Source organism: Ranitomeya variabilis, chromosome 2 (assembly GCF_051348905.1).
Source record: "Ranitomeya variabilis isolate aRanVar5 chromosome 2, aRanVar5.hap1, whole genome shotgun sequence".
In the NCBI taxonomy this organism is placed as follows: domain Eukaryota; kingdom Metazoa; phylum Chordata; class Amphibia; order Anura; family Dendrobatidae; genus Ranitomeya; species Ranitomeya variabilis.
The window spans coordinates 661,522,618-661,546,397 of NC_135233.1; the positions used below are offsets into that span (position 1 = coordinate 661,522,618).

Consider the following 23,780-nt stretch of genomic DNA (forward strand, 5'->3'; position numbering starts at 1 on the left):
GGTTGTAGACCAGGGATCAGCAACTTGTGGCACTACAGGTCACAGCATTCAATGAGGAGCATGGGCTGTCAGATCCCAACAGTTGGGGTGCCGAAGGTCGATGCAACCTTACTTCGGGCCCTGTTTCTTTGTAGGTCCCTTCAGACAGGAGAATAAAAGCCAGCCCTGCCTCGGACCATCAGGGAAATGACCATTATAGGGGTCCATAGGAGGCAATGTGCATTTGTCTGTACACGCACCTCTCCAGTATCTAATTGTCTCTAAATCTAATCTTGTGTCTTCCAGTACAGAGTACAGCAGTAGTAAAAGAAATCTAGTATCACCATTGCGTCACTTTATACTATTTGGCATTAGTAGCCCTGTTATATTTATAGCAATATATTTCCTTAGTGCAGCTCTAGTTATTCTGAATTTAAATCTACTTATTTTGTTACGTTACAGGTCAGCCTCACCTTAGCCATGCTTTCTGTTTGGAATTTCTTAAAACGCCACAAAAGAAAATTCATCATTTTTGGTGCACTCGCTGGAGGTAATTTTCGAATTTTCTTCTTTTTTACTTAGCTACTTCCATAGTCCTAGTTGAATTCCTCAAGTATTAAAGGGGTGGTTTGAAATAAAAATTACTTTTCATCTAAAATCACGGAATTACATCCCCCCCCCCCCCCCCCCCCGGAAATTCTTGAATTGCTGGTTTTTGTTCTTTCTGCCTCCCAAAAATCGGAATAGAGAGCGATCAAAAAAATGTCATGTGTGTGAAAATGGGACCAATAAAAACGTAAGCTCGGCCCGCAAAGAGATCAAGCACTCAAATGACTTTGCCGAAATATGGAAAACTTATAGCTCTCAAAATATGGTGATGCGCGATAAAAAGCGTTTTTTAGTGTGTGTCAGCAGCCAAATATAAAAATCCAATATAATTCTGGTATCACTGTAATCACACTGACCCGAAGAATAAAGTCACCTAATCACTTATACTGCACGAGGAACGGTTAAAAAAAATACATAAATGAAACCAATTCTTCACCTGCTGTCGTTTTCATTCTGCCTCCCAAAGATCGCAGTAAGGTTCGGCGCACGTTTATCCTGCGCTCTACACTGAGCACTGACATCGGGGCTTCAGTGTAAATCTCTGAAATACATGATTCAGACGGAACCTTTAGTGGAAGATTCCCTATAATGATGCGCTGTGGATGCCCTGGGGCCTGTGATCTGGTCGGTCTGTCTTTTTAGGATTGCATAAAAGTGCATCGGCCACAGTTTTCTGCACCTTTGAAAAGAAGGATACCGCTGAGCATAGGCCGGACAGAGTCCAGAGTAACTCTGCTGCCTCATTATAGAGAATGGATCCCTTGGGGATCCACTCAACTCAATTGACAAAAAATGCCAAGTCCCCACTCAGATCTGTCATCTGTTAACGGAAATATAGGGGGATTCCATGTTACTGGTAGCACAAAGGCTCTGGAAAAGCGAAATGGCTCCTCACCCCTCATAAGAAATTTAGCAAATTCTGTGCTCCAAAATCCAAATGCCCCCCTCCCTTGTGAGCCCCAGTGTGCCTAAACCACATATAGCGCCCACATTTGGCATTTCTGTAGTGATGAGTTCACCTAACTTACAGGTGCATGTCTGAAGAAGCATGAGCTGGGCATAATGTACTGGTCACTACAGAGTACTGGCCACTACAACAGCAGTTGGCAATTTTCACTGGGCAACATCCACTGCTGCCTGTTTCTGGAAAACGCCCATGAAGTCAAAATTGTCACTACACCTGGAGATAAATTGCCAAAACGGGGTCACTTGAGGGAGGATTCTGCTCTTCTAGCAATTAAAGGCTTTGTATATGAAGTCCGCAAACTCTTCTAGGAAAATCAGTGCTCTGTTCCTCCAGAGTCTCTCCGTATGGCTAAGTAGTGCTGTATATCCACATATGGGGTATTGCCACGTTCAGTAGAAATTGTGGGACAAACTATGGTGCCATTTTTATCCACTTCTTGTGTAAACATGTAAAATCTGGGGCTAAAACAAAATTTGGGTGGTAAAACTGTAGTTATTTTTCTTCACAGCCCAAAGGTATAAAATTCTGTGACACACCCGTGGTGTCAATGTTATCACTACACCCCTAGATGAATTCATTGAGAGGTGTAGTTTGTAAAATGGGGTCACTTATGGGGGGGGGGGGGGGGGTCTGTGGTTCTAGCAACTCAGGGGCTCTCCCAGTGCATCATGGCATCTGCAAACGCAAACCATAACCGTACAATCTGAACTATGGTATGGCACCCCTTTCCTTCTGAGCTTTACACTGTTCCTGAAAAATATTTCCTGATTACATGTAGGGTATTGGCACACTCAGGAAAAAGTGGACTTCAGTTTGTTGTAAGAAAAATTTCCTATTGGCCCTTAGAAAAATTGAAACCATTTTGATGAATGTACATTTTTTGTTTTTTTTGTAACCCCACAATAGTATATATAGTATGTAAAATAGGAGTCAGGTCACTGAAGGATCAGGGATCTGTCATAAGCCATACAGATGAATATGTAAGCGGCACACAATAAAAATATCATAAACTGAAAATTACAAATAAAGATTAAACAACAACCACAAGATGGATTTCATCAATCAAGGTATTTTAATCAGTACACTGTAGTTTACTGAACAAAGTCCCGCTGATAGGTTCGCATTAAAGGGAACCTGTCCAGAAATGCTATTTAGTTGCCGATATGGGGTTAATCTGTAGGTAGATGGCATTAAAATCATTCCTGCCTACTTTCTTGAAGTAGAAGAGATTTGATTGCCGCTTATTGCAAAAAACACTTTTCTTTTTTCTAGAGTTGAGCGAATTTCTTCGGGTCCCCGCTTATCCAGCAGGCTATAGTGCTTGCCGAATAAGCTGTAGGGGGAACCTGGATACCTGGATTGCTCCTGCTGATCAGCTGCATGTGTCGTGGCTGTGTCACTGTCACAGCACATGCATGTTGGGATTTCACAGGAGTACCATAATGACAGGCACCTCCGACTGTCATGACAACACATCGATGCTCCGCGATCACGTGACCGGGTCGGCGATAGGCAGTATTTATGATGCGCGGTCGGCCAGCGTGTGTTAAGCCCTACTGTCAGAGATTGGCAGCAGGATTAAACTGGTTAACAGCCGCAGGTAGATCTCCGCCTATGTGTAGGGAAAGATGCCGGCTCAGAGTATGAACAGTGTCTGGGAGGCTGAGATTAGTGCTGCCCAAAAGTTTGTCAACTCACTAAGAAACTGACACTCCATGGATGGAAGGCTTATGATTTTTTATGAAAAGAGGGGTGATAAATTGGTCACTAGTATATTTTATTTAAATGTAGTTTTGTACATTTTGAGCTGTTTGGTTATTATTCTCACTTTTAAGAGCTGAAAATAAACATTTGAGATGTGAAAATTTACACTTTCTCCTACGTTTCATTGGGGGACACAGGACGAATGGGTGTTATGCTGCTGCCACCAGGAGGACACTAAGTTAAACACACACAAAAGATTAACTCCTCCCCTGCAGTATACACCCACAGGCTGGACAATCCAGAGCCAGTTCTTACTTAGTGTCTCAGGAGGCACTTGGGTCCTCAGGACCCCACCAATTTTTGTTTTTAACGGAAGGGAGCGACAGGCAAATTTTCAGCTCTGATCTCTCCCGCACCAACAACGGGCAAGTACATGGAGCGTCCCTCCTGTATCCTTTCCCGCGACGATGGATGCCAGCCCTGGCTCACTTTCCAGTGTGGCGACGGTTCCCTAGCGTTCCGATCTCCCTCCCTCCCTGTCAGGCGACCACGGGGACTAATCATCCACCTAAGTTTCCTGGAGCCAGGGCACAGCCGGACAGAATGCCATGGCGTCCGTGCAGCCGCCCACTGCATCACCACTGAACATAGCGGATGTTGCACGGCGGCAGAAGCTCTCCACCCTCTCCCTACTAAGGTGAAGGTGGATGGAGCATCGGCCCCATCGCACAAGGTAAGTGCGGGGGCCGACCAGCTGACAGGGGACCGCCCGTTCAGGGATCCATTATCTTCTTTCTAATGCGGCGCTGCAGCCGCGGGGCACGGGCAATCCGGCGCTCTGTTAGGACGGTGACACAGTTTACCGTCCCTGGTCCGGATTCCAACACGGACAATCAGACTCCCTCCCTCATACAGCAGGATGGTGGTGGCAATGGCAGCGTTCCGACGCGCATAGCAGGGAATCCACCGCCCGCCCACGACACGCCCCCCTCCCTCTCTCTCTCTCTGGGCGCTTCTCGTTCCCGAGAAGCGCTCTTCTCACATCTCGGCGGCCATCTTGGACCAGGAAGTGCGCTGGCGGCTCTGCAGCACCACAGCGCACAGGACTTCAGGATCTCCCTGCCAAGCACCGCAGAACTTGGTGAGACGCACTCAGTAGGATTGTCTCTTCCCCTGCCAGTATGCTCACTTTATGGCAAAGATGTCACAGTCTAGGCAAAAACGGACTGGAAAGACCCACTCTGTTATTTTTGCTGTGTGCACCTCCTGCAAGGTATCTCTGCCCCGAGGTCACACTACCCCGCTGTGCTCCGCCTGCGAAATGTCTGCGGCACAGGATACTCCGGCCTCTGACCCGGAATGTAGTGAGCCTAGTACCCCCGCATGGGCGTCCTCCCTTGCTCGATCTGTGGCATCCTTGGAAAGGACGATACAGTCCCTCCGTGACCCGTCCCTTACCCAGGGCGCTTCCACGGATGATGTAACGCGGCCTAAAAACCCCTCTCGGCCTAGAGGCCGTACCGTTTCCAGAAGCCCTCTCTCATCTAGAAAGAAGTCCAGGGTAATATCTCCGGTCCGTGATCAGCCCTCCGGCTCAGAGAGCGAAGTCTCTCGTCACTCATCCCCAGCTCATAGCAGGGAATCCTTTCTGGACGACGCATCCAGCGTGTCCTGTTCCCCAGAGTATCGTCACGACCAAGAGACCCTAGATTCTCTCATAGACTCGGTAAGTCAGACGCTACAGTTAGAGGAGGAAACCCCGTCCAAGGCGGTTCATCCCGTGTCATTCGGGCGAACCACAAAGGCTCATAGATTTTTTCCTACGCATCCTCAATTTAAGGACATTGTCGATCTCCACAAGGTCCGTCCGGATAAACGCTTCTCAGGTCAGAAGGCTATGCAATTGAAGTATCCGTTTGCTCAGGACCTTGCTAAGGAGTGGTCTCAGTCACCCTCCGTGGACCCGCCAGTGTCGCGGCTAGCCACCAAGGCGGTTCTATCCTCCTCCGAGGGCGCGTCCATCAAGCATCCCACTGATAGACAAATTGACCAGATGGCTCGCTCGGCTTTTGAAGCTTCCTCGGCTTCTCTCTTCCCTTCTTTTGCCGCCACATGGGTTGCAAAAACCATGACCCATTGGGCCGAGTCTTTAGCCTCTACAGCTCTACACGCCGACTTACCCCCCGAGGTTTCACACCTGGCCACTCAGATTGCCAGAGCGGGGGACTTTGTAGTTTCCGCATCCTTAGACGCGGCAACTGTGCCTCACAGGCAGCGGCCAATGCTGTCACGATCCGCAGATCCCTTTGGCTCAGGGACTGGAAAGCGGACTCAGGATCCAAAAAATCTCTCACGTCCCTTCCATACCAGGGCGAACGCCTTTTTGGGGACAAACTAGATAAAATTATCGCAGACTCCACAGGGGGAAAGAGCAAATTCCTTCCCCAGCAACGGACCTTTCGCCCCTTTCGCAACCAACAGGGCCGAGGCCGTTATTTCCGTTTCGGCTCCAATTGGTCCAATTCTCCCTCCGCGCCACCCGGCGCCGGGAGAGGTCAGCGCAAGGACAGAACCTCCCAGCCATCTTACAAACCTTCTCCCTCTTGGAGAGGCAGACCCAGACAACAGGGGTCCAGGGGGCCCAGACCTAACAGGTCTCCACCTCAATGACTCTTGGCAGACGCCAAAGGACACCGACAGAGTTGGCGGCCGCCTACTCTTCTTTCGGGACGCGTGGCTCTCGGTAGTTCCCGACCGATGGGTCCGCGAACTGGTATCCTTCGGTTACAAGATAGAGTTTGTCTCTCTTCCCCCATCTCGTTTCTTCCAGTCCCCTCCTCCCAGAGCAAGGGTCCGTCAGTATTTTCAGGCCATAAGATCGCTATGGGAAGACGGGGTCATCATCCCGGTACCTCAGAACGAGAGGTACCAAGGTTTCTATTCCAATCTTTTCATTGTACCAAAAAAGGACGGCTCAGTACGTCCAATATTGGACCTCAAGCTCCTCAACAAGTACGTCCGTGTACGTCAATTCCGTATGGAGTCCCTCCGCTCGGTAATTGCCTCTCTGGAAGAGGGCGAGTTCCTTGCATCTCTAGATGTTCAAGACGCTTACTTGCACATTCCCATCCTACCGTCTCATCAGCGCTTCCTCCGCTTCGCGGTCCAGGGGCACCATTTTCAGTTTGTCGCCCTACCTTTCGGGCTGGCCACTGCTCCTCGGGTGTTCACCAAGGTCATGGCAGCTGCCGTGGCCATTCTACATGCTCGAGGCATAGTGGTGTTGCCCTACTTGGACGACATCCTCATAAAAGGCCCCTCTTTCCGGTCCTGTTCAGAAGCGGTAGACGTCACTATAAATACCTTTTTGCGCCTGGGCTGGAAAATCAATTTCAAAAAATCTTCCCCAGTCCCGGCCCAAACCATATCCTACCTGGGAATGATCTTAGACTCCTCTCAGGGTCTAGTACTTTTGCCTCCGGAAAAGGTATCCACTCTTCAGAGAGAAGTCCGGAAGCTTACTCAACCTCGCTCTCACTCCCTACGCTTCTCCATGAGGGTACTCGGCAGGATGGTGGCGGCAATGGAGGCAGTGCCCTTTGCGGTTTTTCACCTCCGTCCCTTACAACACGCCATTCTGGCAGTATGGGACAGGAATCCCGCCTCGCTCGACCGCCGTCTCCTTCTCTCTCGCCCAATCAGACAGTCCCTCAGGTGGTGGACCAAGAGGTCCTCCCTGACTCGGGGGAAGTCTTTCCTTCCGGTGCACTGGCTGGTTGTCACAACGGACGCCAGTCTCTTCGGCTGGGGTGCAGTGTTCCAGCGCCACTCGACTCAGGGTCGCTGGTCTCCGCAGGAGTCCCAGCTGCCCATCAATATCCTAGAGATTCGGGCAATCAGACTGGCTCTCCATCATTTTCAGCCGTTCCTCTCCGGCCGTGCGGTCAGAGTCCAGTCCGACAACGCCACTGCGGTAGCCTACATCAACCGCCAAGGGGGCACTCGCAGCAAGGCGGCCATGATCGAGGTGATGCTAATTCTCCGCTGGGCCGAGACACATCATTCCATACTCTCAGCAGTTTTTATCCCAGGCGTGGAAAACTGGGAAGCGGACTTTCTCAGTCGCCACAGCCTCGATCCCGGAGAGTGGTCTCTCCATCCCGCAATCTTTCACCAGATATGCTCTCGATGGGGGACCCCGGACGTGGACCTAATGGCATCTCGCCTCAATTGCCAGGTTCCCGTCTTCATGGCCAGGTCTCACGACCCCTCAGCCTTCGGAGCCGACGCTCTCGTCCTCTCATGGCAGGGTTTCAGACTCCCATACATCTTTCCCCCAATTCCTCTTCTGACAAAGGTGATCAGGAAGATCAAGGCAGAACGGATCCCAGTACTTCTCATCGCTCCGGACTGGCCGCGCAGGACATGGTATGCCGAGATGGTTCAACTGGTCTCAGACGTACCTTGGAGGCTGCCGAGTCGCGCAGACCTCCTGTCTCAAGGGCCCATTTACCACCCGAACTCAGAGGCCCTGTGTTTAACGGTGTGGCTGTTGAGTCCTGGGTACTGAGGCAGAAGGGGTTGCCCCAGACGGTGATATCTACCATGCTCCGCGCACGCAAGCCTTCTTCTATGCGCATCTACCACCGCGCCTGGAAGGTATACTTCGCCTGGTGCAGGAAGCGGGGACGTTTCCCCCTCCGTTTTTCTATCCCTCACATTTTGGAATTCCTCCAATCAGGCGTAGACTTGGGTCTTGCTCTCAGCTCTCTTAAGGGCCAAATTTCTGCTCTCTCGGTTCTTTTTCAGAGAAAGATTGCAAACAGATTGCAGGTCAGGACCTTCATCCAGGGTGTTTCTCATATGGCTCCGCCTTACAAGATGCCCTTGGAACCATGGGACCTGAACCTAGTTCTCTGTGCTCTTCAAGAGCCCCCCTTTGAGCCCTTGCATGAAGTGTCTTTGCTTTTCTTGTCGTGGAAGATTGCCTTCCTCGTGGCTGTCACGTCTATTAGACGTGTCTCTGAGCTGGCAGCTCTGTCGTGCCGACCTCCTTTCCTCGTGTTCCACCAGGACAAGGTGGTTCTGCGGACATGTCCGACTTTTCTTCCGAAGGTCGTTTCCTCCTTCCATCTTAATGAGGAGATTGTCCTTCCCTCACTGTGCCCTGCTCCTTCCCACCGCACGGAAACGGCGCTCCACACTCTGGACTTAGTGAGGGGTCTTAGACGTTACGTCTCCAGAACTGCGTCTCTCCGTAGGTCAGACGCCTTGTTCGTTCTTCCGATGGGGCCACGGAAGGGACTACCTGCTTCCAAGGCCTCCATTGCCAAGTGGATTCGTTCCGCCATCCAAGAGTCCTACCGTGTCAAGGGTCACGCCGCACCTCCGGGGATCAAGGCTCATTCTACCCGGTCAGTCGGCGCGTCCTGGGCCATCCGGCACCAGGCATCGGCAGCGCAGGTCTGCAAGGCTGCTACATGGTCCAGCCTGCATACATTCACGAAGCACTACCATGTGCACTCTCAGGCCTCGGCAGACGCGTCCGTCGGTAGGCGAATCCTACAAGCGGCAGTGTCTCATCTGTAGCTCGTAGGCACGCACAGCATTTATAACTTCTTGTTGCCCACCCAGGGACTGCTTTGGGACGTCCCATTCGTCCTGTGTCCCCCAATGATACGTAGGAGAAAAGGAGATTTTTGTGTACTCACCGTAAAATCTTTTTCTCCGAGTCATCATTGGGGGACACAGCACCCTCCCTGTTAGCCTAGTTGGCTCAATTGTTCTTTTCTGTCTGTGTTTTGACTATGACATGTTTTCTGTTTGTTAACTGGCTTACTCCTACTGCTTTGTTACCGAACTGGCTCTGGATTGTCCAGCCTGTGGGTGTATACTGCAGGGGAGGAGTTAATCTTTTGTGTGTGTTTAACTTAGTGTCCTCCTGGTGGCAGCAGCATAACACCCATTCGTCCTGTGTCCCCCAATGATGACTCGGAGAAAAAGATTTTACGGTGAGTACACAAAAATCTCCTTTTTCATTTACTTGCATAATAATTCTGCACACTAATAGTTGCCCAATAATTAGATAAAACCTCACTTTACCTCCTTAATATTCAGACTTCAGGTTTATTAACCGTTTGGATTGACTTACAGCACTGTAGTTGTTCAATAATAAAATTAATGATAAAAAATACAAATTGGCTAATAATAGTGCACATAGTGTATTTCAATGAGATTGAGAGGGAAGAGAAGGCTACTGACAGTTCTGAAATCCATCATTCCTAATTCTTCTTTTTCTATGTAGCATATATTCAGGTACAATGGCTGACTTCATGTACTTGTGCCCCGGGTATGCTAGTAAGTCCCACAGGTCTAGTGTTCTCAACTTACAGAAAGTTTGTTCCCTATTATACTGTTTGTTAAGGTCATTAGATAATTGATATACTCTTATATTACAGGCATGTAATTGTGCTTATTACACTTGTAAACCGGTCTTATCACATGAGTTCAAATCATGTCCTAGCAATGTTGCTGATAATAGCTTAATTTTTCTATAACTTTTTCTCTAGGTGTGTACATTTTTGGAAAATATGCTCAAAAGAAAATCCGTGAAATTCAAGAAAGAGAAGCTGCTGAATATATCGTACAAGCACGGAGACAGTATCATTTTGAGAGCAACCAGAGAACATGTAACATGACAGGTTGTTAAATTATTAGGGAATTTTGTCTTTCAAATAGGTGAATTATAAAGGGACACTGCCACAAGTTAAAAAATGCCAATCAGATCTTTAAGTTAGATGCCATGTGTCAGTGACATGTTTCCCTACGGTCATATAATTACAAGAATAGAACAGACAAGCTATGCATAAAATATACACAGTACAGATACATAGAGGTGTTGGGTGCTACCTTCCTTTGGAAATAGATGTATAAAAAGAAGATGTGAAAACATACAAGGAATCTGCAAATGGGTAGTCGTATAGGTTCTGCTGAAGCCATAAGGTCCAAACTCCGCATAGTTGCATTGTGCAGGAAAATGGAGATAAAACCAAGCCTTTATTATTGTGCCTGTGTGTGTCAGGGTCATCCGATCTCAGTATTGTAAGATTTATACAGCATAGATTCAGTTTCTTTTGTATGTCGGCTTATTGGCAATTATAGACATTACTATTTTTCCTATTTCTTTTTTGTAGTGTTGTCAATGCTCCCGCCTCTGAGAGAGGCTTTAATGCAACAGCTGAATTCAGAAAGCCTAACAAGTCTGCTGAAAAACAGGTATTCTTAATAGCACTAATTTTTAAGAAACTTGCACATCTTTATTAGACATGTTTGCGAAAGTAGGGATCTTGTTGAAGCCTTGATTTAGCTTTTATTTGATCACATTACTGTAGAACGTTACATTTCCTTTTGGGGTATGTGTCCACGTGCGTCAAACATGCAGCGTCCAGATGTTACAGCATAGTGGAGGGGATTTTATCAAATCCCGTCTCCACTATGCGCGGTAACACGCACCCGGCGGCCCTGCGATTCCGGACATGCTGCGCGTCTTTTAAGATCGCAGCATGTCCGTGTACCTTGCGGCGCCGGTGCGCCGCCGCAAGGTATATCACAGGGCCCTATGTGTGGGGTGTGATGTCGGATGTGTGCAATGAACATATCTGGCATCATTTTGTCACAGAAGGGGGCGGGGCTTAGGGCGGAGCGGGTTTGCCGCTCCTTCCAAACCGCCGGCCATCCTGAAGGTGGACACATACCCTAATATCATAAAATGAAGTAGTAATGTATTAAAACAATTTGTCCTAGATTGTATATGTGTCTGGTTGTGGCAAACGGCTAATTACATTTAGTAAGAGTAAGTAATATATGGTGTATATGGTTCATGTATAATGGAATTTGGGTGATCCTTTTTCAGTGTTTCATGTATTTATTATATCCTTAAAATACTTTTTTTTTTTCTGCAGACCGTCAAATAAGATAGAAATATGGGAAGATTTAAAGATTATTAGTAAGTTAAATCTCATCCTGCATTTGCTTTGTTTTCAGAATAAATTGTGTCATCTTGTTATGAAATTGTGCATCTAGATCAATTTGATGTGCAGCATTTGAGGTGGGGATTCTGCCTTGGTCCACCATAGAAATCTGATATGCAAGAAGAGCAAAAGACAACACTGTATCTGCTTTATTCTGGAGCACAGAAGTAAATAGCAGAATGAAAAATGTATCTGGGCCTCAGACCTTCCTGGTGTATTTTATTGAAAGACAAAAGACTGTCAATCTTGATAAGGGTGCGTTTTGCAGTTGGAAGCGACTGATTTATTAAGCATCACATGTCTCTTAATGAATTAGATCAGAGGTCTCAAAGTTCATTCCTCAGGGGCTGAAAACAGGTCATGTTTTCAGGATTTCCTTATACTGCACAGATGATAATTTAATCACCTACACACATAATGATTACAGCACCTTGTGCAATGCTAAGGAAATCTTGAAAACCCGTATGGTTTGCGGCCCTCAAGGAATGCAGTTTGAGACCCCTGAATTAGATGCTTCTTAAGAGTAGCATGCGCCTCTGTGCACCTCAGCACAAATGTTATTCCAGTTTTATACTGGAGTAAGATTGGTGGCATAAGGGCCGCCACAACTTATCATGAATTAGACAAGTGAACAACACTGAGTCCTGCCACAGCTGTGTCCATTTTGTCAGAGCTGACCCGAAACTAGTGTGAAAAAGCATCAAAATTTCTGCGTAACTTCGTGTTGTGCAAACTTTTTAAAATATTTTACATTGCATTCAGCAGAAACAAGCAGTAACAATCTCATATAAAGAAGCATACTGACTATGAGATACGTTTTTCTTTAGTTTTTAAAACCAAAGCTAAAAAAAAAATGTTGAAAGTGAGATCTGTCCAATATACTTTCCAACCCTTTATCACACATCCCCCTGTTGTTTCGACTGTGGTTTTTCCGCTGCAAATCTGTATGCTGAGAACTCGCTGTATATTAACATGCATGAGTGAGATTATTAGAAAACTCACTCATCCTGTGACCTGGGACCAAAGGTTCCTTCCCTGTTCCTAACACTAGGGGGTGCCCTAGCTCGCCCTAATCCCCGGGATACTTCTGAAGGTGAAGATGCTGGGACCTCCACCCTAGCCTTATCTCCTGAGTTAGCCCTCCATCTGTTCTCTTCCCCCACCCAGGGAAGAGGGGCGCAACTGTGCACCGTAGTGCACACAAGGCAAGGGTTAACAGAAAACTCCAGGCATACAAAATATTCACTCACATATAACAGAGGAATGCATTGGGGTTTGGAGGTAGAGGAATAAACCAGAATAGAGAAGGCTAGGGAATAAACATTCATACAATCCAAGCAACAATCTCAGATTACTCCTCCAACTCTCCTTCTCATAAGTACGCCATTCCCTCCGTTAGCCATGCAGAAAATGCTAGCTCTGACAAAGAGTTGTATCAGAGCCCAGATTATAAAGGGGAAAGGAGTGGCTAATCGAGCTCAGCTGTGAGCACAGGGATTCCCAACATGGCCGATTAACCCCTGTTCTGCCAGAAGAAATAAACACATTTAAAATGAAGATAAGTTCTTCTTCTCAGCGCCGGAGCAGGAGCAATCAGACGCTGCAGTCTTCTGCCTCCACAATGTCAAGGTAACCCCATGACACATCCACTGTGGAGCAAATTTGCAGCATGTCAGTTTATCTTACGGATATCTGTGCCTTTATCACCCTTTGCAATGCAAGGAGTGTAATGGCCGAAAAAAACACTCCTTTCCTGCAACAAGATCTGCAGCAGAATTTAAAAGATTTCGCTGAATTGTTTTCCTGTTCTGCAGTAGATGTAATACATAAAGATCCCAGTTGCAAGAACTAAGGCCCCGATTAATCAAAGCATTTACCGGAAGTCAGAATTCTGTCATAAATTTGTTTAACCCCTTAGTGACCGGGCCAAACTTTTGAAATCTAACCAATGTCGCTTTATGTGGTAATAACTCTGGAAAGCTTCAACAAAACCCAGTGGTTTTGAGATTGTTTTTTTTCGTGGCACATTATAATTTATGATAACGGTAAATGTAGGTTATGTTTTTTGTTTACTTACAAAATGTTAAAAATATTAGCAGTCTTCAAACTTTGAATGATTATCCCTTTAATCCAGAGTGTCATACCATAGAAAAACATTAATAAAATCAAATAACATTTTACAAATGGTGCTGATGTAAAGCAGACATGAGGGAAATACACTTTTTCATTCCTGTTATGTCACTTTCCTGAAACTCACCTGAAGTTAATAAACTGACAGCAGTTTTCAATATGTCAGGGGGTTCTTTTTTTTTACAATGGTATCACTTTGGGGGATTTCCAAATATATAGGTTCATAAAAAAATTAATTTTGTACATTTCCTTGAAAAAATGCTGCTACATTTTTAAACCGTCTAAAATGCTAACAAATAACATTTTTAACACCTAATTGTCGCTAACTTCTGAACAAGTAGCCGGCAGACTCTAAGGCCATTACTTGGTCGTGAACTGCTATGGCAAACATCAGGACCACACAATCATGATTTCAGGGTGCCGATGGGGCTAAAGAGGAAGCCCCCGCACTCTGTTAACCATTTATATGATGTACTCACTATTGAGAGCCGCATCTAAGGGGTTAAACAGATATGGACGGTGCCAATACTGATCGTGGCTCATGCAGCAAGTTGTCAGCTTTAGTGCACAGCTGACAGCTGCTGGATTGTCACCTGTATGGTGATGCTATTCTCTTATATCTCAGGTCATTAAAAAAACGTATCGGCGGTCATTAAGGAGTTAAAACAAAAACTGCCAAACAATTTAGCGCCAACTAAATGCTAGCTTGTCTTTTTTTTGACTGGAGTAAAATTTATGGCGAGGCAAACGGAGGCGTACACTACTTTTCAAATGTGCCTGATTCATAAAGACTGTTGTGGGTTTTTGTATCCAAATTAACTCCAGTGAGGAAATATACTTAAAGAATTGTTTGTAAAAGTGAGTGTCAATAGTATTTATTTTTTTTTAACCTAGACTAAAGAAACAGTACTGAAAGGCAGTCATCCAGCAAAAATAAATATGTCCTTAATGAGTGGTATAAGAGTGCAGACATAGAAATAGCGACTGTTTTCATGGTGTACTTTCTCTGTCATTCACAGGTTTTACTAGAAGTATTGTCGCAGTGTACAGTGCATGTATGCTTGTTGTGCTCCTGAGAATTCAGCTAAATATTATTGGTGGATATATTTACCTAGATAATTCTTCTGCGGCAAAGAACGGCAATGTAGGTAAAAACTACATACAGTTTAATTGATTAGATATAACTTTTTTCTTTGTAGATGTTTGTGTTATTTTATTAGTTTTGCACACACGATGCAAAAAATGAAATAATAAAAAATAAAATGTTAAGCTATCGGAGATTATACTGCAAAATCAACTAGACAATGCTAATAACTAGTGATGATTGAGTGTACTCGTTGCTCGGGTGATCTCTGAGTATTTGTTAGTGTTCGGAGATTAAGTTTTCATCGCCGCAGCTGAATGATTTACAGCTACTAGACAGTTGATTACATGTGAGGATTCCCTAGCAACCAGGCAACCCCCACATGTACTCAGCCTGGCTAATAGCTGTAAGGGTATGTGCACACGTCAGGATTTCTTGCAGAAAATTCCTGAAGAAAACCGGACATTTTCTGCAAGAAATCTGCATGCGTTTTTTTCGCGTTCTTTGTGCTTTTTTTTTACGTTTTTTCCCAATGCATTAAATAGCGGGAAAACCGCAAAAAATCTGCAAAATTAATGAACATGCTGCGTTTTTTACTGCGATGTGTTTTTTTCGTGGGGAAAAAAACACATCATGTGCACAAAAATTCCAGAATGCATTATAATTGATGGGATGCATATGTATGCTTTTTTTATGCGTTTTTATAGCAAAAAACGCGGAAAAAAAACGCAACGTGTGCACACAGCCTAAATCATTCAGCTGAGGCTATCAAAACTTAATCTCCGAGCACTAACAAATACTCGTAGACCACCCAAGCGTGCTAAGGAAAACCCGAGCAACGAGTATACTCGCTCATCACTACTAATAACTAGTGAACAAGCTCAAAAATATTGAACAGCACTGGGGAAACACTAAGGCTATGTGCGCACGTTGCGGATTTGCTTGCAGAAATTTGTGCAAGGTTTCTGCACCTCTTCAGCCAGATACTGTCATTCATATTAAATAAAGACACACACACACACACACACACACACACACACACACACACACACACACACACACACACACACACACACCAGCCTATGTAGGAGCATTAACATAATTTACCTACATATGCTGTAGCAAAAAAGCAACTGTCAGAAATCTGCATGAAATGCAATATCTGTTTATTTAAAAAAACAAATGCATGGTCTCCCGCGTGATTTTCATAGCCAGCAGAGGGAAAGCAGACGGCTGAGGGCAGATGTTAATATTCTGGGAAGGAGCCAATATCCAAAGGTTCCCAAGCTATTAATATCAGCTCACAGCTGTTTGCTTAGCTTTTACTGACTAGTTAACAGGGGAACCCCAGAAATTTTTTTTACATGGGGTCCCCCTATATAATTGAACCAGCAAAGGCTAGGCAGACAGCTGCGGGCTGATATTAATAGCCTGGGAAGGGGCCATGGATATTGGCATCCCCACAGGCTACAAACATCAGCTCTCAGCCACCCCAGAAATAGTGCATCTTATAAATGTGCCAATTCTGGCACTTAGCCTCGCTCTTCCCACTTGCCCTGTAGCGATGGCAAGTGGGATTCATGTTTGTGGGGTTGATGTCACCTTTGTATTGGCAGGTGACATCAAGCCCACGGCTTAGTAATGGAGAGGCGTCTATAAGACACCTATCCATTACTAATCCTATAGTTACATGTTAAATAAAGACACGGCTAAAATAAAGTCCTTTATTTGAAATAATCACACAGACTCCTTTGTTGAATCTAAATACCATACTTACTGAATGCCTAATTCCCGACACCCTCTTCTCCTGCAACAAAAATAAAATAATAAACCAACATATAATACTATCCTGTCTGACGTAGTCCATTTAATACTGAGTGTCCCACGACGATCTCACATGTAGGCTCTCCGCACACATACAGAGACAAACGCACATATTCTCCGCCCACACACAGAAACACACATATATTCTCCGCCCACATACTCTTCCTCCTTCTGATATAATTTCCCTTTGACAAATCGCAGCGTTTTTGGCAGCAAATCCGCAAACCTTTTTACACCTGCTTTTTTGCTGCGGATTTGACTGACTCAGTGGAAGTCAATGGATGCAGAAACGCTGCAGATCCGCAAAAAGAATTGACGTGCTGCAGAAAATAAAACACTGTGAATAACAAATAAGGACGGAAATTTCCGGATCATGTGCAGACCACTTCAGGAATGTCATTGATTAACATTGCTTAAGTAATCCATTGCGTTTTTGGAGCATTTCCGCACTTAAAAATAAATAAATAAAAAGCCACGAAAACGCATGAAAAACACATCGTGTGCACAGTCTTAAGATTTAAGATCTATGTGAACATTGAATACATGAATTGTATTTCTACTATCTAGAGTAGGGGTCTCAAACCCGGCCGGTTTAGTGAGCGGCACATAGAAAAAATTTGAAGTTATCCATCCATATTCTTTGCGGGACGAGATGATGTTTTCTGTGATACCATTTTTTTATATATATATTTGATCACTTCTTATTTAATTTTTTTTAGGGACATTATAATGAAAAATCTAAAATATCAATTTTTTTCTTTTTTCTACAGTGCTCATACATAGTCGCTGATCTAATATCCTGCAATACTTCTATATTGCAGGATACAAGCTCTCTGAGTTTTACACTGACCCTTCACCTTTTAGACTGACCTGAAGAACTGGCCTCAGTCTGTTACGGCAACTACTGGCTCCCTGCAATTGCTGAGTGCCGATAGGCTTAAAGAGGGAGTTCCCTCTCTCAAATAAACATCTAAATACCACTGTCACTATTGACAGTGTATCTAAGGGTTAGTCGTCCATGATCAGTGTGAACATTGATCATATAAGAAAGGTTCCACCACTCAAGTGTTAAATTATCAGCTATTAATCCAGCACCCACATAGAGATCCAATTAGACGTTTCAGCCCATCCCAGGCTTTCATTTCAGTAATTATTGATGAAAGCTTAGGATGGGCTGAAACCTTTAATTTGATCTCTGTGTGATCTGGATTAATAGCTGATTATTCAACAGATGAGTGCCTGGATCTTTTTTTTTTAACTCAAATAAATTTTTATTTAGAATCACATGACAATTAACTTGTTACATTCTTATATTTCAGTACATAGTTTTCACCCCAAAACAGACCCCCCATTCCCAACTTAATCCACCCCCTCCCAAACAGACAGCCCACCTCTTTTAATAACTTAACCATCAGGATTATTGAGTTACTATCATCTCATGTAGATCTGTATGCTTCATACTATACACCCTTCTTTTATAATGAACCTATCCCATGTCGAGCCACAAAGACCACAATTTATCGAAGGTTGCTATTTTCCCTCTTTTCTTATAGACTGCTTTTTCTAATATCAGGCCCTGTTTTACATACTGAAGGAATTCCCTTCTTGTAGGCGGCTCATCCCTAATCCAATTTCGCGCTATCACCTTTCGAGCCATATACAGTAATCTGGCAATGGCTGTCTTCAGAGCGTTATCCACTCCAATCTCATCCACGCATCCCAACAAGCACACTATCGGGTCTCTTGGCACAGTGCATTTGTACGCACCTTCCACTCGACTCAAAACCACCAACCAAAAAGCAGCCAGTCTTGGACAGGTCCACATCATATGAAATATGTCAGCACCTGCGGACTTACACCTCGGGCACTCAGTCATCACGCAAACCTGCCTTGAACAATACTTCCGGAGATTTATAGACTCTGTGTATCACATAGAGTTGTGAAAGCCTATACGGCTCGCTCAGCGACAGCCTTGGTACCCATTCCAGCACCGATTCCCAAGTTTCATTCTCCATTGGGCCCACATCTCTTTCCCACCTGGCTCTTGCCGTGATCGGATACCCCAGAAGGTATGTATGCAACAGGTCTTTATAAAGAGTAGAAATAACTCCCCTAGTAGTCCCCTAACCACAGATATATTCCAACACTATATCCCTTTGAATACTGGTATTTCCGTCTCTGTTCTAAGCTCCAAATGCGTGCCTCATCCGCAAGTACTGATATTCCCCCTTAGGCCCGAGACCAAACTCTGCCTGCAATCGAGAAAAAGATTTCAACTCCCCCTGCTCAATTATCTGATACACATATTGAATTCCCACTGCCTGCCACTCAGGTAACACCCCCAGTGCCACGAATTCCGACAAGTTAGTATTATGCCATATCGGGGAGAACCTGGTAAGACCCCCAACACCACGTATATGTTTCAGTCTACCCCACGAGTGCCTGGATCTTTCTTATACATTGCATATTGTTCCTCCATGGGCACCACTTCATACAGAGTGATGACCTACCTCCTGTTTGAATATTGATCGTGGACATTGCAGCAAGGTGTCTATGATATACAGCTGATGTCATCACGCCATGCATATATGGCGGCTTTTAATACGTCACTTCCTGCTGTACCGTATATCTACGGCAGTAGTCCAGAAGGGATTCTAAAAAAATTATCTCCATTTTCACCTACCACCAGCAATCCAGCAGCATAGGAAAAAGACCCCTTCGCTCCAACATACTGCACTCTGACATGCTGTCAGCATGATGTCATTAACCCCTCAGACTGTTCTCACCTTCCTGACCTGTGTCACTTTATATGGTAATAACTCTGGAACGATTCAGCACATCTTAGTGATTCTGAGAGTATTTTTTCAGGACACATTGTACTTTCTGTTAGTGGTAAATTTAGTTTGATATTTTGTACGTTTATTTGTGAAAATATTGGAATTTTGGCTAAAGTTTTGCAATTCTCAAACTTTTTGTTTTTATACCCTTAAATCAGAGAGTTTTATCATACAAAGTAGTTAATAAATAACATTTCTCCATTGCCACATTGGGGGACACAGGACCGTGGGTGTATGCTGCTGCCACTAGGAGGCTGACACTAAGTGATACAAAAAGGGTTAGCTCCTCCTCTGCAGTATACACCGCCCACTGGCTCCGGATAATACCAGTTCTTGCTTAGTGTCCATAGGAGGCACACTGCGTCTGATTTTTTCCAGACGTCTTATTTTTTTAATTTTTATTTTTATCTTTGCGCAAGAGGACGAAAGGGGTGACGGACCCTTTTAAGGGGGCCGATCTCCCCCGAAACACCAACAGGCGATCACGGCGAGCTTACTCCCCGTACCCTTTCCTGCGACGTGGGATATTTGGCTGTGAACTAGCCCTGTGAAATCCTATTGGAGCGAACCCTTAGGGAAAGTGCCTCTGTGTATCCTGAGCACAGTCCGGCCGCCTTCCCTCTGCACCACCACTGTGGAACAGAGGTGCTGCATGGAGCTCCTCAGTCCCTCTCCACCCCCCTCATCAAGAGGGCGGTGGATTGAGGTTGACTGCACCTTCCCTCGTACCTCACCTAAAGAGGATCACAAGCGGTGAGTCTGATAGGGTAGGGGGAGGCTCCCGAGTGAACCGCGGGCTCTACTGCATTTCGCGGCCGGGCACCGCTAATTTAGTCCCCGGCTTTGGCCTCAGCTAGGCCGCATTCCGCCCACAGCGCGCGTCACGCGCGAGGCCCCGCCCACCGCTTCAGCGCTTCTCGCACACTGCGAGAAGCGCCTCTCAACTCTCGGCGGCCATCTTGGACGGAAGATAGAGCTCCGGTGTCTCTCAGGAGCCTCAGAACGCCACCAAATCAAGGAGTGCGTCCCTCTCCGGTCTCAGTGCGGCATCCGGACACAGGACCTGGGTAGGTGCGCTGCACACTGACACAGGCCCTTTTACTCCTGCACACAGTGCCCCGCTCACTAGCTGCACAGGTGCCCCACAGCCCTGCACGGAGGTTAACCGACAACATGTCTCTGCATAAACCCAAAAAGTCTGCCAAAACACATACAGTGTTCTTCACTTCTTGCACCTCCTGTCAGGCTGCGCTACCAAGCGGGCATACTGCTCCACTCTGTAATGCTTGTGGGTAAATATATTTTTATTAAAGAGAAGAGAATTTTACAAGAAAAACAGTAGTTGAAAACTACGACAATGATCAAAGTACTTTTTCTTATAATATACAATTCGAGAAGAGTAACACAAAAAATACTCGTTCACAAACCTTGCATAAATCTTACATAAAAGAAAGAAAAGAAAAAAAAATTAGAGGGAGTAAACCCTCTGGAATGACTACGGTAACTTTAACATATAAGCAATAACTCCTTGCCCCCGCAACAGGCGAGGACTTTCATTACCGTGAATAAAAGAAAGCATACCTAAAATCAGTTCGCCCATGTCCCCTAGAGCGAGACATGCACGCAAATAGTAACATTATAAAAGTAACTGGTAAATCATGGTACAGACCTATCACACCGAGCTGGTGGAAGGTGAACAGCTCACCCAGGGGGGAGATAGAAAGAGGAGGAAATAGAGGGGGGAGCCCAAGTAGGTTGGGCTCAAGAAAAGAAATATAAAATGAGATCACGAAAAGAAGAGTAGCTTAGTAATCGACTGTAGAATAGACAGGTGTATTCAGGTAAACAGGTCAGGGAAACGAGCAGAATCTTTAAATAGAATCCATTCAGTCCAGATACCTAAAAAGGAGACCCTTGTCTGTGAAAGGTCTGCATCAATTTCCTCCATCCTAAAGATGGTTTCAAATTCTGAAAACCACTCCACAACATCGGGGGGAACCGGGTCTCGCCATCGGCGGGGGATCACTGTCCTAGCAGCCGCTAGGCAAAATTTAAGGATGTCCTTTTTTTGGGATCCCACTGAACCGGGAATCATGGAGAGCAATGCAATCTCCGGAGTACCGGTGATGTGCTTGCCTGTGATCAAACCATAATTTCGGAACACTTGGTCCCAGAATGTTCTAATCAAGGGGCAGCCCCACCAGATATGCAAAAGGGAGCCAATGCCATTTCCACACCTCCAGCAGCAGTTTGAAATTGAGGGAGAAAATTTGTGTAACCTGTCAGGTGTGAGGTACCACCTATATTGCAGTTTATACCCCTTCTCCGAGGCCTCACTGGAACTCGGGAGTTTATGGTTCATCAGGAAGCAACGCTCCCATTCCTCATCCGACAAAGTCCGCCCTAAATCCTTCTCCCAAGCAGACTGGAAATAGAGCCTTTGCGTCAGAGTCAGGTGTTGAAAAAATTGAGTAGAGGGAAGAGATTCCCCTGCTCGGGGCGTCTCCACCGGCAAACAACAGTTCCAAGGGAGAGAGTCTACAGTTTGAACCCCTTGGCAAATTCAAAGAGGCCAGGAAGGACCGGACCTGCAAGTACTCCCACCAAAGAAGTTTAGTGGAGGGAGATTGGGTTTGGAGGGAACAAAGGGTGGGAATCTCGCCACGCTGTAAGATATCACCAACCCGTATGTCATCCTCATATTTCCATCCCATGAAGGCTTTCCTGTGAATGCCCGGAGGAAATGCCGGGTTGCAAAAAATAGGTGTAAGAAGGCTGGCCCCAGGAGGAGCGGACCCCTTCACACCACTGCAGTGCCATGCCCTCATAGCCTCTGAGGTTAAGAAGGAAAATCTCCCCCGTTGAAGAGCATATTGCTTTGGGATCCACTGAAGATAATGAAGAGGCAAATCGGACCATTCTTGTTCCAACTCTACCCATTTTTTAAATTTAATTTTATATTTCCAGTCCAAGAGGCGAACTAATATGGCTGCCCTGCAATAGTTTCGGAGGTTGGGTAGACCCACCCCACCAAACTGGCGTGGCCTAGATAAAACCTTGTAACTCACCCTCTGTGTTTTCCCCTTCCAGATAAAATGGGAAATCAAGGACTGTATTTTAATAAAAAACGATTTATGTGGCCAAATGGGAATCGCCTGAAAGATATAAAGAAATCTCGGCAGGATATCCATCTTAATCACCTGAATCCTACCGAGCCACGACAGCCTCAATGGGCCGTAAGACTCCAGAAGGGATCCCACCCTGTTCAAAATGACCTGATGGTTCAAAGAAAATAATTGAAGAGGATCTGAGGTGAGGTTCACCCCGAGATATGAAATCTGATCCTGTTGCCATCTAAAGGGGAAGGCCCGCTTCAAGGAAGCCACCACGGAAGAAGATAGAGAAATGTTTAGGACCTCAGTTTTGGAGTAATTAATCTTGAAGTTACTTAAATCCCCGAAGGATTCGAACTCCTTCATAAGCACTGGAAAAGAGACGACTGGGTTAGAGACGAAGAGGAGGATGTCGTCGGCAAATAGGGCCGTTTTATGGTTAGAGTTTCCAACCTGAATCCCTGAGATACTGTCATTAACTCGGATAGCCTTAGCCAAATGCTCAATAACTAAAACATATAATAGGGGCGACAATGGGCAGCCTTGTCTAGTACCGTTCTGAATATAAAAACGATCGGACAAAGATCCATTGACTCTAACACGAGCTGAGGGTTTTGAATATAATGACATAATTTTCCCCAGGAAATTGGATTGTAAGCGAATATGGGTCAGAGTCTCCCGTAGAAAGTCCCAATGGACTCTATCAAAGGCCTTTTCCGCGTCAATCGACAGAAGACAAAGAGGGGACTTTTGCATCTTGGTCCTCTCAATAAGGAGAAGAGACTTGATAATGCTGTCCCGCGCCTCCCGGCCCTTGACAAAGCCCACCCGATCAAGGTCGATAATAGATGGGAGAAGTCCCGACAATCTGTCAGCCAATACCTTGGCAAATAATTTTACATCGACGTTGATCAGGGAGATTGGCCTATAACTCCCGGCCAGCAGGGGATCTTTATTAGGCTTTGGCAGAACAGAAATATGAGCCTCTAGGGACTGGGGGGTAAAGCTATTCTCCTCAGAAATCGCATTAATGGTGAGGACCATTTGGGGAAGCAAGTCAGATAGAAGGGATTTATAGAATAAGGGAGTGAACCCATCCGGCCCAGGACATTTAGAGGTGGACGTGGATTTAACAGCTTCTGACAGCTCCTCAGGGGTTACGTCCTTTTCCAGGACCGCCAAATCCGCCTCAGGGAGGGACGGGACCTTGATCCTATTCATATAAGATTTAATTTTATTTTTCAACGTGGTGGGATCCAAGTCAGTGAACCTGCCCCTAATGTTGTACAGGGATTTATAGAACTTTTGAAAGACCTCTAGGATCTCATTACTATGGACCAGTTGGCCCTTATCATTTTTGAGTGATGAGATAAGGGTGGGACCCGATCTGGGATGAAGCAGTCGTGCTAGAGGGCGCCCACAAACATTAGCTCTTTTGTAGAAAAACCCTTTAGTTCTTTCCTTGTCACCCATAAACCGTCTATCCAGCAGGCCTTTAAGTTC

At 45.6% G+C, this 23,780-nt stretch overlaps 1 protein-coding gene across 1 annotated transcript in view; it reads left to right on the forward strand.

Moving 5' to 3' along the window:
- PEX3 (peroxisomal biogenesis factor 3) overlaps window positions 1–23,780 on the forward strand; it is a 75,241-nt gene that overhangs the window by 530 nt on the left and 50,931 nt on the right. Inside the window, exons 2-6 of the mRNA XM_077289222.1 lie at window positions 442–529; window positions 9,829–9,960; window positions 10,453–10,534; window positions 11,221–11,264; window positions 14,439–14,563. Coding sequence (XP_077145337.1) covers window positions 460–529; window positions 9,829–9,960; window positions 10,453–10,534; window positions 11,221–11,264; window positions 14,439–14,563 — 453 coding nt within the window. The 5' untranslated portion in view covers window positions 442–459. The remainder of the gene's footprint in view (window positions 1–441; window positions 530–9,828; window positions 9,961–10,452; window positions 10,535–11,220; window positions 11,265–14,438; window positions 14,564–23,780) is intronic.